At 51.6% G+C, this 15,135-nt stretch overlaps 1 protein-coding gene across 1 annotated transcript in view; it reads left to right on the forward strand.

Moving 5' to 3' along the window:
- The window catches only part of LOC133629629 (collagen alpha-1(VII) chain-like), a 122,411-nt gene extending 107,880 nt beyond the window's left edge, over window positions 1-14,531 (forward strand). Inside the window, 8 exon segments of the mRNA XM_062020329.1 lie at window positions 2,584-2,661; window positions 3,828-3,881; window positions 5,271-5,319; window positions 6,151-6,189; window positions 8,356-8,523; window positions 11,345-11,416; window positions 12,595-12,765; window positions 14,509-14,531. Coding sequence (XP_061876313.1) covers window positions 2,584-2,661; window positions 3,828-3,881; window positions 5,271-5,319; window positions 6,151-6,189; window positions 8,356-8,523; window positions 11,345-11,416; window positions 12,595-12,765; window positions 14,509-14,531 — 654 coding nt within the window.
- Window positions 14,532-15,135: the final 604 nt, after the last annotated feature.

Below are 15,135 nucleotides of genomic sequence, written 5' to 3' on the forward strand. Positions count from 1 at the left end.
CTGAGCAGCACTGTTGAGATCCCCCTGAGCTCAGGCTTCTGTTCCCCAGGCTCAGCAGCCCCAGGGCTGCAGCCTTTCCTCCTCACACACATCTTGCAGCCCCTCAGCATCTCAGCAGCCCTGCACTGGCCTCTCTGCAGCACTTCCCTGGCTCTCTGCAGCTGGGCAGCCCAGCACTGGCCACAGCCCTGCACATGAGGCCTCAGCACATGGGGCAGAGCACAGGGGCAGCACAACCTCCCTGAATGTGTCCCTACATGACACCACACACAGACATGCCTTACAGGCTGTCACCTGAGGCCTCCCACATTGAGATGACCTGGTGTCTTCTGTGGGATCTTGGTCAACATCCTTCACCTCTTGGTGCATTTAACACCAGAGAATTTCTTGTTTCCCCTTTTCCCTCTTCTTTTCCTGTCTGCAGTGTAAGATGTGACCTCTCAGTGAAGACAGGAAAGCTGCTAATCCTGAGTTAACAGGGCATCAAATGCACCCCTCCTGTTGCTAATTACCTGGGGAGCAAGATGCCAAGGTTTCAGGAGCTGGTGGCTTTCAGACCCCATTTGTTGGCCATACTTAATAAGAGCTTTTGCATCCAGGACACGTTGGGCACCTTTAGCAATGTAACAAAAAGACTTGGAAATGAGACATGCTAATAGTGTTTATGAACAGGAACATGCTGCCCCCAGACTCTATGGTAATGAAGAGTGTCTTGCTGCTGCCAACACAACACAGAGGGATGGTGCTGGAGATTAATGTTAATCACCTGCCCTTAGACAGCATCCCTTAAGCAGAGGAACCTTTCAAGTGAAAGAGCTGGAAATGAAAACACCCTTCTGAGTTGTGGCAGGTGGGACTGTCTGAGATTCTGGCTTGGGCAAGAGAACACCTAAATTGACATGAAGGAACTGCAAACAAGAGAAAAGCTGGAGTTGGGCAACTACTTGCAAGACAAACTTATTCATAAGCCTCTGAGGGATAATCCTGTTTGAAGTCCCACCAGCCTGTGAGTCTGGTAGATCTTTGCTGTGCCATGTTTCACCCTTGAGGGATGTACCCAGGGTAAACCCTCATGTGTTTGTGTGTGTGTGCACATATATAGAGATGGATGCAGAGCCAGTGTGTTCACACACACACACATGGTGTGTAAAATACCCATGTTGCCTATTCATGGGAATCCCACTTGTGCTTTGAAAAGAGATTAAAAGAGGCAGACAATCCTAGGCAGGATTTTCTTCTTTCATCTGTTATCCCCCTCCTGAATTATTTCAGCCAGATGAATCCCAACCCCAATCACCAGTGATTATCCTTCACCAAGTGAGAAAGCCATTCAGCAACATGTGTAGCTGCATCTGACAGTTCAGCACCACTCTGGTCAAGATACACCAGTGAAAACTGCTCTGGCTTTTGAGGATAGAAGTTGAGACTTCCTTTGATATTTACATCAGCTCTCCTGAGTCTCAAAAGCCTCCCTGTCCTGGAGCCCCTTGCAGGACTTCTGACTTGGGTGGTATAAAGGGGTCTATGTAGGCTCTACTGATGCTTAACCTGGTTCATCCCCCATACAAAGAGCATCATGTGTTGGGAAAGCCTGTACCCTGCTCTTTGAAGCCACAGTAAGGTCCATGTTGCACTGATGGTCAAACTGAACATCTGTATTGTGACCTGAGATGCCACCAAACAAATGCTTGACCTAGAGCAATCTGCTTCGTGGTACAAAGACACAGAGGATGTTCTGGGCCTCTGGGATGGTTCAGAAGCTTATAGCTACAGCTGAATCCCACCCAGTGCTCCACCACTGACAGGGTGATTGGAAGAACTGCTCCCAAGCCTTCCCCTAAAGGGGTGTAAGTGTAGAAAGACCCTTCCAGAACAATAAAGTGGAGCAGACCCAGCTTCAGACCATGGCAGGGACATTATTATTCTTCCCCTTGCTCCCCAGGCTGTACCTTGCAATGAAAAATGTATCAAAAGCATCACAGAAGGCAGGAAGGAGCTGAAACTAAGAGATCCCCTCATGTATGTTTAAAAAGGCTGGAAGGTTTTCTATTAGCAGGTACAAGCACTGCATGCTCAGAAAGCCATGTATGAGATAATGAATGGCTTTTGTTTGGACACTGATTAAAGAGAGACAGTGAGTTGCCATTTCCTACACCCACACTGCCACTTGTTTTTTTCCCCACTTTAAAAGAGAAAGTCCCTGGGTCTGAAGTGCAGCAGCCAAACCACCCTCATTCCTGATGCAGGAGGGTGTTATCTCCACCTGCAAGTCTTTCTCCTCCTGCTGAGACTCCATTTCTTAAGTTAGTGCTGGAACATAGAGAGAGAGAAAACTGCCTCGTGCCCCTGAAGCATCCATCCTATCTGCTGGGAGGAACCAAAGGAAACACCTCGTGGTTGCCCAGGGCAAAGGAGGCAAAACCCAGTGCTCTGACCCATCACATCTCACCTGTCTGAGACCCAGAGGGCTCTGATTGTCTTCTCCTAGTGATGCCTGTGTTGGGCTTTAGGGGGAAAACCCAACCAGTGGTGTGGCTTATCTCTGCAGGACTCTGCTGACTGAGGTCTCCTCTTCCTCTCTAGGGGCCACGAGGGAGAAGAGGGAGATCTCAGCTCTGCCTCAAAGGACCTCCAGGCATGGATGGGCAAAAAGGACAAGTGGTTAGTATGGGGAAGAGCCAACCTCTCCTCCCAGGGAGGTTCCTCAGCACCCTGCAGCAGTGCAGAGCTCTGCTTTTGGCTGTTCCAGGTTGCATTTCTCAGCAACCACGAAAGCACAGAGAGCATCTTACAGCCACGTGCCAGGAACTGGACACTGGCAGTGCTGCCTACACTTCTCCCTGAAGGTATCTCCAGCTGGGACAACTGCTGTGAGCTCTGTGGGCTGCCAGCTGCTTTACATAAGACTTATTTGAGGAAAACATCATCTTTTGGGCCAGCACATCCTCATCTGTGCTTGCCATTGGCAGAGCAAACCAATAGTCAGTGCAGTACTTTAGTGCAGAGGTGCAGTGCTCAGCCTATTACTGCACATCAGAGAATACAAACAAGAGCTGAATCTCAAGGTCCCAAGCTGCAGCTCTCATTCTGGGTCAGTCTCTACATGCTGCAGGCCCTGCCCACACTGGTTCAAGGGCTTCTTGCATTAGCCCCACGTGTTGGTGGAGTTGGTGATGCCATTTGTCCTCGTGCTGCAGCCCCTGCAGCTGAGCATGGATGGAGAGAAACGACCATCCCAGCTTCAATTTAGATCATTCTTCCTGTGCTCCTTTTAATCAAGCTTTGTAATCAAGAAATCTAGTCTGAGAAGAACGTTTTTGCAGGGTATTTTGTCCCAGGAGGCAGAAAGCCCTGTTGGCAAACCTCAGCATCTCCCTGTGTTTCATCTTTTCAGCACTGGGACTGCAATCCCACTTTCAACCTTCCACCTGGTTTGGCTCCCAGAGGTTCTCTAGAAGCCAAATCCTCCCCCATGCCTCCACCTCAGCCTTTGTGATCCCTTACAAAGTGCAAAGCAACCTGACTTCAACTGTAGCTGTTAACAGCTTTATTGTCTGGATAGAGAAGAGCTCCCAAGACATCTGGGGGCCTGCACCCAGCTCTTGGATACACACTTGTGTTCTTGCTTCCTTGCATGAGGCTGAGTCTGTTCCTTTCTGCTCTGTAAGCTGCTCACACATAACCCCCAGCATTCCTAGGAGACCATGTGAGTCTTTTCCCCATCTCCCATCCTAGCATATCCTTTCCTCTCTAAGGTGCACTTATTCTTGGAGCATTTCATGGTCAATCTACTTAATTTCTGTAATGACTTTGATGGTTTTTAACAGGGTGAAAATGGTCCAGCTGGCCAGAAAGGAGAAAAGGGAGATCCTGGTCTTTCTGTGAGTACTTTAGCCCAAGATGACATTCTGTTACACAGGTCTGAATGGAGAAAATAGGGCAAACTGCCCGTAAGAGGTGTAGTGGAGGAGGGAAATGCTGAGAAACAGATTCAATCAGAGCATATCTGGGAAATGAGAGAGTTTGGCCATTACCCAGAGACATCAGACATGCACAGGCTGGGGTGGGAGCAGTGCTCAGCTGTTCAATTCCATGCCCAAGCAACAACCCAGAGCCTGAGGCACATTTGCCTCCCTCCCATCCTCTCCAGACTCTTGGCTGATAGGATCAGTGCCCATGCCCCAGGGCTGACCAAATACAGAGAAAGGGCAGCAGAGAGAAACTGTCCCATTTTCAAATCAATTAAGGAGTTGACAATACTGCACAAACTGCTGCTCTGGGCTGTCAAATCCTGAAGGAAAAGGAATGTTTGACCCACATGGGTGAGGGCAAAATCCCTGTTGCAGCTCTGCTAACGTGAGGGTCTCCATCCTGTCGTCTGAGCAAGTGAGTTTTATGCCACTTGACTCACACAATGTGGTACTTCCATCTTTCCAGTGTGTGGAGGGCAAGAAGGATGAGTTTTAGCAGGGATATTGTGGCCAAGGATGCAGTATGCTTGGGCTGCTGAAGAGCCTGGCTCTTTAGGCAGAAAGTGTCCCCAAATTTGTCATCCCCACGAAGGATAAGAGGTGGTGAGCAGGTGAAGTGCAGTAGGACACCAAGCATCACACGTGGAAGATGCTCAACTGAAACAGTGGCAGTTGGCTGGCCCTAGGGTGAAGGATAGACTCAAAACCCATGAGACATCTTGTTCTGTGAGGAATGGCATTAGCTGGTAAAGAGGCAGAGAAGAACAAACTGAGGTGGAACTACATCTCACCAAAACCTAATGCTACAGCCTGTTTGCATGGGTCAAGCCTGCAGTGTAATTTGAGTGACCTCATAGCATGGATGCAGGTGGCTTGATGAAGCTTCTCAGAGGTGAGGGACATCTGAGAGGCCATGGCTTCAGGGACAGTGCCAAAAGGGTGTGGACAAGCCAACACAGGCTTCAGGTGCACCATGATCCTCATGTTGGGCTGGGGATCACAGCTCCTCGTGCCAAGAGGAGCTGGCTACAGGATGACCATGGATTTGCAGAGGAAATCATAGAATCATGGACTGGTAGGGGGTGGAAGGGACACCTAGAGATCATCCAGTCCAAACCCTTTCCCTGATGAGCCACAGATCTTGGAGAGAGGTCCCTGTGACATCTGTAGGTGTGTATCTCAGCCATACCCACACTGAGGTGGTGCAAGCAGAGTTGGGACGAGGCATGGAGTGGAGGGGGATGGTGCCAGGGCAGAAAATCACCACTAACCTCTGCTTTCCCCCCCTCCATGGCACAGGAAGAAGAGGTGAAGGAGGTGGTCAGGAGTGAGATGAGAGGCAGATGCAGTAAGTCATCCATCGAGCTTCGCTCGGGGCCGCCACTCTGACACCTGCCAGCAACTAAATTGGAGCAATTTGAGGGCCAGCACACGCTGCCTCAGCAGAGCAAATACCACCCCATTAGCAGCAAATGGAGACACATTGCCTCTCCATCCTCAGAGATGAGTGTGGGCTTCTGGGCCATGAGATCTCTGCCATAGTCCTGACCTACTACTCAAACTCCTCAGGTTTTTTTCCCTTTAAAGCCACTCTCTCCCCATTCCCTCCCCCGTGGTTTTGTCAGCAAAGCTTCCCTCCCCAGCCATCTCCATTTCCTCACTGATTGGCAAAAGGCACTGGGTCACAGAGGAAAGTTTGGAGCTTCATTTTGCCTAATAACAACCTTTTAATGCCCATCTACTTTGTGGCACTTCTTGACACACAAACCTCTCCTCTCCAGCAGTGAGTAACCACCAACCACTACAGTGATGAAAAAGACTGCACTTGGGGATGTTTTTACCCCTGGATCCTGACATCAGAAGGCTTTTGGGACCTTACTTTTCTTGCCCCACACACATCCAGCTCCCTCAAGGCCAGAAGAGAGCTGCCCAACTCCTTGAGACCTGCCAAGGAGGGTCTGAGTTCATCACCACTTGCCAAGATGCTTCAGCCACTTGTTTCTGCCTAGAGATGTTAGGAGGCATTGGAATGCTTTGAAAGGGGAGAGAAAAGGGATGAAAAGTAGCCCATGAAAGCATGTGCTGCCTGTAAAAATAATGGGTTTGTGGGAAAAGCTGATTTGCAGAGGGAGAGAAGGAGCAGCAAACAAACAAAGCTCTGTCTGTCTTATCTTTGCAGGTTGTGGAGCTGAGTTGGGAAGGATGCTCACAGGAAAGGGTAAGGCTGCTAATATCTACATAGACCCTGCCTCAGGGTGGGTATTTCTTGAGAGAAATCTGAGAAACCAGGGCTGAGAAGGGCACCAAGAGGTCTTCTGCTTCCACCTTTTACTGCAAGACAGGATTGAAGCTGCTCCTGAGCCCCAGCTTTAAAAGCTGCACCCATAGACACACCTCACCCTGCCCTCAAAACAGATCGTGTTGCTTCATCATCCCAAACCATCAACGTGACAAGCTCCTGGGAAGTGCCTACAGTGGCAGGTGTCTGTTCATCACTGAAGTTCCCATCATGGAGATCTAATCCATATGGGCCAGGGAGTCTGGAGAGACAATCTGCCATCCCCAAGGCAGACAGACCCTCACATTCAGTCAGGGGCTCATCCTCTGTGATCCAGGGAGAGGACTTGGTTCCTCCATGTCTTTACCAGCATGCAGAGTGGATGTTCATCTAGTTGCACATCTGCAAGTCAGATTATATATCCTGCAGCATCCTCTCTATGGGCAAAAGTGTCTCAGGTCTGTGTTGTGTCAACCCAGCACTGATGCCTCAGTTGCCCTGAGCCATCTCATCTAACCTGGATGCTTGCTGCTACATTTCAGGGCCATCATTAGACCTGGAAAGGATCCCTTGCAGGGAACTCATGTTCTAAAGGAATTGGATTTGCTTTAATTTTTGCTCCATAACTGTTCCTCTTTCTTTAAAGCCTTGATAGACTCATAGAATCATTTTGGTTGCAAAAGACCTTGAAGGTCACAAAGTCCAACCCCTCACCTCACACCACCAAACCCATCACTAAACCCCTGGCCCTCAGCACCTCATCTATGTGTCTTTTCAATATCTCCAGGGCTGGGCACTCCCCCAGCTCCCTGGGCAGCCTGGCACAGGGGCTGACACCCCTCTGAGGGAAACAGTTCTGCCTCAGCTCCAATTTAAACCTCCCCCTGGCACAACTTGAGGCCATTTGCTCCTGTCCTGTCATAACATAGTGTTTCATAGTACACAAAAGCAGAGTGTTTTACAACACAAGGACTTTGTAAACAGAGAGTTGGGTCAAGAAGCAGCATTGTTGCCCTGGATGTAAGAAGCCAGTACACTCACAGGTGCTTGGAGTGGCTGAGAACTCTCTTGGGCTATTCCAAGGTATGTTAGACATGAGCTAGTCCTTCCCAGGCTCAGTTTCCTCTGCTGCTCTGTGTTTAGAAAGCAAATCTGTTAGGGTAGAGAACATCTCTGTATGATGTGCAGAGTCCCCTGCCTGGGATCTTGCCCTGGCCCCAGCCTCCTGCACAGTGAATGCTCTGGGAAACAGCAGCCTCCACACTCCTGCAAAGGCCAACCCTCACTGAAGTCTTCTGCCTTCATGCCTCAGGTGTCACCCAAGGCTCCTGCCTGTTAGCAGGCTGCTGCTTCGGCCAGGAGCATCCCAATCCCTCATGCTCACAGCACCGTTGAGGCAAAGCAGTAAGTCAGCAAAGGAAAGCAAAGCCAGATCAAAGTGACAGTGCACACACCACAGAGTATTCATCTGGGATAGACTCAGTGTGCTGCTCCACATTGCTTCAAAACAGGTTTCTGGAGTAAACTTGCACAGCTCATCCAGCCCAACCCCCTGCTCCAGCAGCTGCCCCTGGCTCAGGGGCACAGGAACGTGTCCAGATGGGCTTGGAAACCTCCTGAGAAGGAGCCTCCACACCCTCCCTGGGCAGCCTGGGCCAGGGCTCCCTCCCCTCAGCACCAAAGCACTTGCTCCTCCTGGGCCAGGGGCACTGCCTGTGTGCCAGCCTGTGCTCCTCACCCCTTGTCCTGTCCCAGTATGAAGGATGATGAAGCCACAGCCTCACACAGAGAAACAATTCCTCAAAACCAGCTTTTATTCTGAATGAACTTAACATACCTCCTGCTCCCTTCCTTAGAAGACAGTAGGCAGTCCAATCTCTTCTCAGTGCACTCTCTTCACTGCTTGCCTCTCTCCAGATCATGTGTGGCTTGGGAATAGGTTTCCTACCTTGACCCTGCTGGTCTGTAGGCTTTGGCCAATGAAACACTGTGCTGTGACTTGTCTTCCACACTGTGTTGTGCCATGGCAGCAGTTTTGTTGAGCTACAACCATTCATTGACCCCTGGTGGCTTTCAAACTGGGGTAACCAGATTTCATCCCCCCAGGTCTGGAGGCAGCTGAAATCAACAGGGAGCTCCAAGGGTATTTTCAGCCTCAGGAACACCCCAGAAGGGATGGTGGAAGTCAGGAAGATGTGCTAAACAAAAGCCAGAGCACGACCACGTTGGTGTCTTCAGTGAAGCCCTTCATGGAGCCACCCTCACTTATTGTAGGTGAGTGCAGCTGTGTGCCTGAATTCTTTCCATCTTTCCAACCAAGGCAACTGGGATCTTCTGGAGCACTCCATGAACCCAGGGTTAAACCCCCTTCCCTGGGACAGGGTAGAAATAAGGCAGTGATGGGATTGCCAATGAGGATTCCCATGCTGCAATGCCCCTGTGCTGAAAAGGACTGGTCTGGGGCTTAGAATCATTGAATCATAGATTGATGGGGGTTGGAAGGGACCTTTAGAGATCAACCAGTCCAACCCCCTTGCAGAAGCAGGTCTCACCTAGATCAGGTCACACAGGAACGTGTCCAGGCAGATGAGGTGACCTGGTGCCTCTGAGAAGGGCAGTGGGTGAGGAAAGAGAGAAATCTCTGTGGCCTCAGTGCTGATCCCCACCTCCAAAAGGCAGTGATTTGAAAGGCTGGGAGGAGGCAGCTGTTTTCAGGCTGATTTTGTTCCTCTTCTCCTTACCATGTCTTTTGCAACTTCTAGTAAAGTGTCCAACCAGCCAGAAATTACACCTCTGAGACTGAACAAGCTATTACAGACTATTTCTGCCCAGGGCCTCATGAACTCTTTATGGCTAAAACTACTGATTATAGCTAATGGGAAAACAACCAGCTCTGTCTGTCCCTTTGTGCTCCCAAGAAAGGGAGAGGGAGAGAGAAGGGCCAAGGCCCTGCCCTGAAGACACGTGCAGTACACACCCTCTCTGTGCAAGAACATCAGTGAGTTTGTGGCATCACCTCACTCTACATCTACTTCTATTCCAGGCAATTGGACAGGGCAAGAGCATGACCCAACACTGGCCATGCTTTTAGGTATTGTGATGAGGGAATGCTTGGCTCAGCTTAATGAAGAGCTGGTGAGCAACATGGTCCTCTTGGCACAGAAGAGCTATCCTCATCCTCCTGTCCTCATGGCAGGATGGCTCCTAGATGGCTTTCCCAGGCCCTGTGAGCCTAATCATCCCCTGGGATGCCTTTGGCATGACCAGCTTGAGGGGTTTCTGGGTAGCTCTGCCTTGAATTTCAACAGCAAGCTAGAAATGACCTTCACTCAGAAAGACCCATCTGAGCTGCCCTCCTCCAGGTCCATCACATCTTCACATCTGTGCCACAGCCACCCCTGTCACACAGAATCACTGAATGCTGGGGGTTGGAAAGGGCCTCTAAAGACCATCCAGTCCAACCCCCTGCTCAAGCAGGTTCCCCTCGATCAGGGAGCACAAGAATGTGTCCAGGCAGGTTTGGAAACCTCCCAAGAAGGAACCTCCACACCCTCCCTGGGCAACCAGCAAAGAAGGGAGGACAGAAGAAGCAAGAACAGGAAGAAACCTCCTCTTCCAGCTTCTTCTTGTTAAAAAGTGACTTTAAAAGTGGACTCTGTGATCTTAAAGGTCTTTTCCATCCTGAATGATTCTAAACTCCTGTGGTTCTATGATTCTCTGGGTCTGTGATTCCATACAAACTATTGACCTACAGCTTACATGCATTAATCTGATTTACCCCTCCCCACAGCTTTAGGAAGAGTTTTAACTCAAGCCCATTGATGATGACCTCCTTTTCCCCTGTGTAACCTGCTAAGGCCCAGACAAATCCCCCAAACCCAGCTAAGAGCCTAGAACTGGACTCCAACCACCACAACCTTCCTCCTGCCTACCCCCAAGCACAACTCCTGATATCTGTGTCATACATCAAAGACATAAAGATGCTGAAGGGAGTGGAGCATCTCCCTTGTGATGAAAGGCTGAGGGAGCTGGGGCTCTGCAGCTTGGAGGAGACTGAGGGGTGACCTTATTGTGGAGGCTCCTTCCTTGGAGGTCTTCAGGACCCACCTGGACGTGTTCCTATGTTACCTGATCTAGGTGGGAGCTGCTTCTGCAGGGGGGTTGGAATGGATGAGCTCTAAAGGTCCCTTCCAACCCCCACTATTCTGTAAGTCTATGATTCTGTGTTTACAAACCCATCAAGGGTGGGTGTGAGGAGGCTGGAGCCAGGCTGTGCTGTGATGGCCAATGATAGGACAAGGGGCAACGGGGACAAGCTGCAACAGAAGAGGTTCCAAAGCAACACAAGGCCAAAGTTGTTCCCTGTTGAGGTGAGGGAGCCCTGGCAGGGGCTGCCCAGATGGGCTGTGGAGTCTCCTTCTCTGGAGCCATCCCAACCCCAGCTGGATGAGTTCCTGTGTGCCCTGCTCTAGGTGGTGCTGCTCTGGCAGGGGGGTTGCACTGGATGAGCTTTCCATCTCCCTTCCAGTCCTTGAGCTTCTGTGATCCTGTGACATCCTCCCTCTGGGTTTAAGCTCCCTTTCTATCAAGGTATCATTTGGGATCTGGTTGGTTCCAGATCGATGGGGCACAGCCCAGGCTATTGAATCCCAGCAGCAGCCAGTGCCATTAAATCCCTGCTCTGAGGCAGGAGGGCTCATAAATCCCTCACTAAGTGACGGGTGTGGAGAGGAGCTCCAAACGTTAACAGCATCCTGCGCTGGGAGGGTCATTACTGCCACATTACAATCCCTCCTGGCTTTTCAGAGCTCACAGACTTACCAAACCCCAGCCTTGACATTTATCTCCTGCAAACAACCACAAATCCTTCCCTTTTCTCTCACTAACCCCCAACCTTCCTGACTGAGTTGTTTAACACCATTAAGGGTTTTATTGCCTCTGGTTTCTCCCTCCCCTCGCCCATCGCTCCGTGACATTTATTAAGAGAACTTGTCAGCCAGTAGAAAGCCATGTAAGGTTGCAATGAGCTGTATTTAAATGGTGGCTAATTTGTTTGCATGCCCTTGTTATGTGTGGTTTCCATTTGCTTCCCCAGCAGGTCCCTGGGCACAGAAGGTAACGGGTCCCTCTCAGCACAAGCACCGAGAAGCCCACAGTCAATTACCAGGTGAAATACACTGGATTAAGTGACATTTAGGGAAGTCCCTTCCTGGGTGGGAAGTGGGTTTTTGGGATTGATATACAAGGGACACAGTGCTGAAAGGGTTACACATACCAGCAGTTTAGGATTTGGCTTAAAGAAGGTGCTTGTGCCACAGGAGGCTGAGCTGGTGCTGAACAAACTGGAGGGTGTTGGAATCGTACAATAGCTTTGCTTGGAAAAGACCTTTGAGTCCCAGCCCTCCCCTCACCCTGCCCCAGCCAGCACTGACCCACAGCCTCAGCACCTCACCCCAGGGCTTTGGGATCCCTCCAGGGCTGGGCACTCCCCCAGCTCCCTGGGCAGCCTGGCACAGGGCTCACACCCCTCTGAGGGAAACAGTTCTGCCTCAGCTCCAGCCTCACCCTCCCCTGGGGCAGCTCCAGCCCCTTTCCTCTTGGCCTGTCATTTATTACTGGGAAAAACAGATCAACCCCCACCTCACTCCAACCTCCTGTCAGGGAAGCCAAGGGGTGGCCCAAGGGTAGGACCCAGCACTTGCCCTTGGGCAACCTCAGCCCATTGCCCTGTGCCCATGGCTCCAGCCTGCCCAGGGCCCTCTGCAGCCCTTCCTGCCCTCACACAGCTCTACACACCCACCCAGCCTGATATCATCTTCAAACTGACCAAGGATGCCCTCAATCCCCTCACCCAGATCACTGATAGAGATGCTGAACAGACCAGACCCCAGCACTGAGCCCTGGTGATCCAGCCCCACCAGCAAGATGCACAGTGAGAGTCCCCCCGGGCAGCACCCCGAGTCTTAGAGGTCTTTTCCAACCAAACAATTCTATGATTCTATAATAGGAATGCCTCACCAACCCTGCAAAGACCTCCCCATCCCAGGGTCCAGGGGCTAATCACCCTCTTGCAAGGGCCAGACATCACGATGATGGGCACCACAGACAGTTCCATGGAGAAACCAGGAGCTTTGTGCTTGTCCCACTATGGGAGTCTGTTACTGGATGCTGCCTCTTGGCCCTTGCTTCCCCCATTGCTCTGACAGCTCATTGCTTTGGGGAAAGGTGCTGATTGTGCAGCAGTGGGAGTCACATTTGCCCAGGGGGTGGAATTGGGTGGTAGCACAGTGTGGCCTTTTCCCACCTGGGTTGAACACAGGAGTTATGGGGGGTGTTTCCCTACAGCCTCCTGCCTGCAGCCAATGGATGAGGGCTCCTGCCAGCACTACACCCTGCTCTGGTATTACCACCCAGGGGCCAATGCCTGCAGACCCTTCCTCTTTGGAGGATGTCGAGGGAACAGCAACCGCTTCGAAACCAAGTGGAAATGTGAGCGGCGGTGCAAAAGCTGGGCAGGTAAGGCAGCCCCAGAGCCTCCAGCCCTCCTGTAACCAGGGGGAAAGTCAAAGCAGGACAAGGATGAGAGGAAATGGACTTTTAGGATAGGAGGAAACAAAGTCAAGTTGCCCCAGGGGAGGTTGAGGTTGGAGCTGAGGCTGTTTCCCTCAGAGGGGTGTCAGCCCCTGTGCCACGCTGCCCAGGGAGCTGGGGGAGTGCCCAGCCCTGGAGGGATGTAAAAGACATGTAGATGCAGAGCTTAGTGACACATTTAGTGGGATCTGGCAGTGTTGGGTTGCAGCTGGACTCATGATCTTAAAGGACCATTGGAAAATCCTCTGTGCTCACCTCAGTGATTGTAGGGTACCGTGGTTCTGTGATCTGACATAACCCCATGGTGGCAGGGACCTTCTGAGTCCAAGAAGAAGCCCAAGCTGCAGCAAACCTCTATCACTTCCTTTGTTTTCCCCTTTCTCTCTTTCAAAAAGCAGTCAGAAGGAGGTGATGAGCTGCAGCTGCTTTGTTTAAATCAAAGGGAAACGAGCTGCAAGGCGTCTCCAGGACACCTTAAAGACTGGACAAGCAACACAAACCATTTAATGTGAAGAGGTGAGGCATGTTTGGTAAAGGATATTGGAAAAGTGTAAATATGAGCAGGCAATAAAGTGATGTGAAAAGAGGGGAACATCTGATTGCTCAGGAAAGCTGAGATGTCCAGAGGCTCATGACTGTGCCACTTGCCCCAGGACTATTGTGGAACAGCAGGTGACACATAGCCCTGACTTTACTTCTGTAAAATAAATGTGTGTTGATGCTGCCATGTATAACCCTAGTTCATAATTCCTCTGGAAGCAGTAAGAAAGGCAGAGAGAAAAGGTGTTGAACCTGCTGAGGTTCCCCCAGGGCAAGGGCAGAGTCCTGCAGCTGGGGAGGAACAAGCCCATGAGCAGCACAGGATGGGGGGGAGCTGCTGGAGAGCAGCTCTGGCAGAGGGAGCTGGCAGTGCTGGGGGGCAGCAGCTCCCCATGAGCAGCAGCCTGGGCTGGGGGGCAAGAAGCCAATGGCATGCTGGGGGCATCCAGCAGAGTGTGGGCAGCAGGGGGAGGGAGGTTGTGCTGCCCCTGTGCTCTGCCCCATGTGCTGAGGCCTCATGTGCAGGGCTGTGGCCAGTGCTGGGCTGCCCAGCTGCAGAGAGCCAGGGAAGTGCTGCAGAGAGGCCAGTGCAGGGCTGCTGAGATGCTGAGGGGCTGCAAGATGTGTGTGAGGAGGAAAGGCTGCAGCCCTGGGGCTGTTGAGCCTGGGGAACAGAAGCCTGAGCTCAGGGGGATCTCAGCAATGCTGCTCAGTCCCTGCAGGGTGGGTGTCAGGAGGCTGGGGCCAGGGTTTGGTGTGTGGTGGGCAGGGGCAGGCCAAGGGGTGAGGGGCACAGGCTGGCACACAGGCAGTGCCCCTGGCCCAGGAGGAGCAAGTCCTTTGGTGCTGAGGGGAGGGAGCCCTGGCCCAGGCTGCCCAGGGAGGGTGTGGAGGCTCCTTCTCAGGAGGTTTCCAAGCCCAGCTGGACACGTTCCTGTGCCCCTGAGCCAGGGGCAGCTGCTGGAGCAGGGGCTGGGGCTGCAGCAGCTCTGCAGGGCCCTGCCAGCCCCCACCAGTGAGGGATTCTGTGATTGTGTAATTTCTGTCTCCCCATCTCAGACCAGATGGGCAGGTTGAGCCTCATCCCAGGGCCCTTCAGCTTAACCCTAAATTCCTCATGGCCTTTAGCAAGTCCCACCTTCTGCACTTGACCTTTCCTTGGACAGGTGAAGAGAGCCCATCCCAGACTGTACAGTCAGAAGAAAAGAGAGTTGAAAACCTGGCTTTCCCCTCCAAAATATCACCCCCATGTGATGTTTGGAGCTGGTGCTCCAGCAAGTGGGAGGGTAAGCCTCTGGGTTTTGGTGGCCACGTGGATCCAGCTGGGAGGGATCCTATGCTATAGCATCTCCTTTGAGCACATATCCTGGGTCAGCATGCCAGCCCCTGGCAAGGGTCAAACAGCTCTGGTGGCACAATGCTCTCTCCTGGCTTTGGAAGGAAAAGGCTGTGCCTTCCCCATGAGTGAGGAAGCAAGTTGGAACCATAGTGACTAAGAATGAGCCCTCTGAGATGTGGGCATCTCCAGCTACAAGCTGCAATTCAGGTCCATCACAGACATGCCCAAATCTTCCATCAACAGTCACTCTCCTGCCCCATATACACAAAACCACTCTCATTACAGACTGTCCCTTGCACTGGCAATTGTCTTTCCTCCTTCAAAGGGCTTTGGTGGGAACACAATGGCTAAATGAGGTGGAGCAGGATCTGTGGGGAGTGTGTTAGGAGATCAGGAGGGTTTATGAAAAGGTTTCT

The sequence above is a fragment of the Colius striatus genome, chromosome 1, assembly GCF_028858725.1.
Source record: "Colius striatus isolate bColStr4 chromosome 1, bColStr4.1.hap1, whole genome shotgun sequence".
Taxonomy (NCBI): domain Eukaryota; kingdom Metazoa; phylum Chordata; class Aves; order Coliiformes; family Coliidae; genus Colius; species Colius striatus.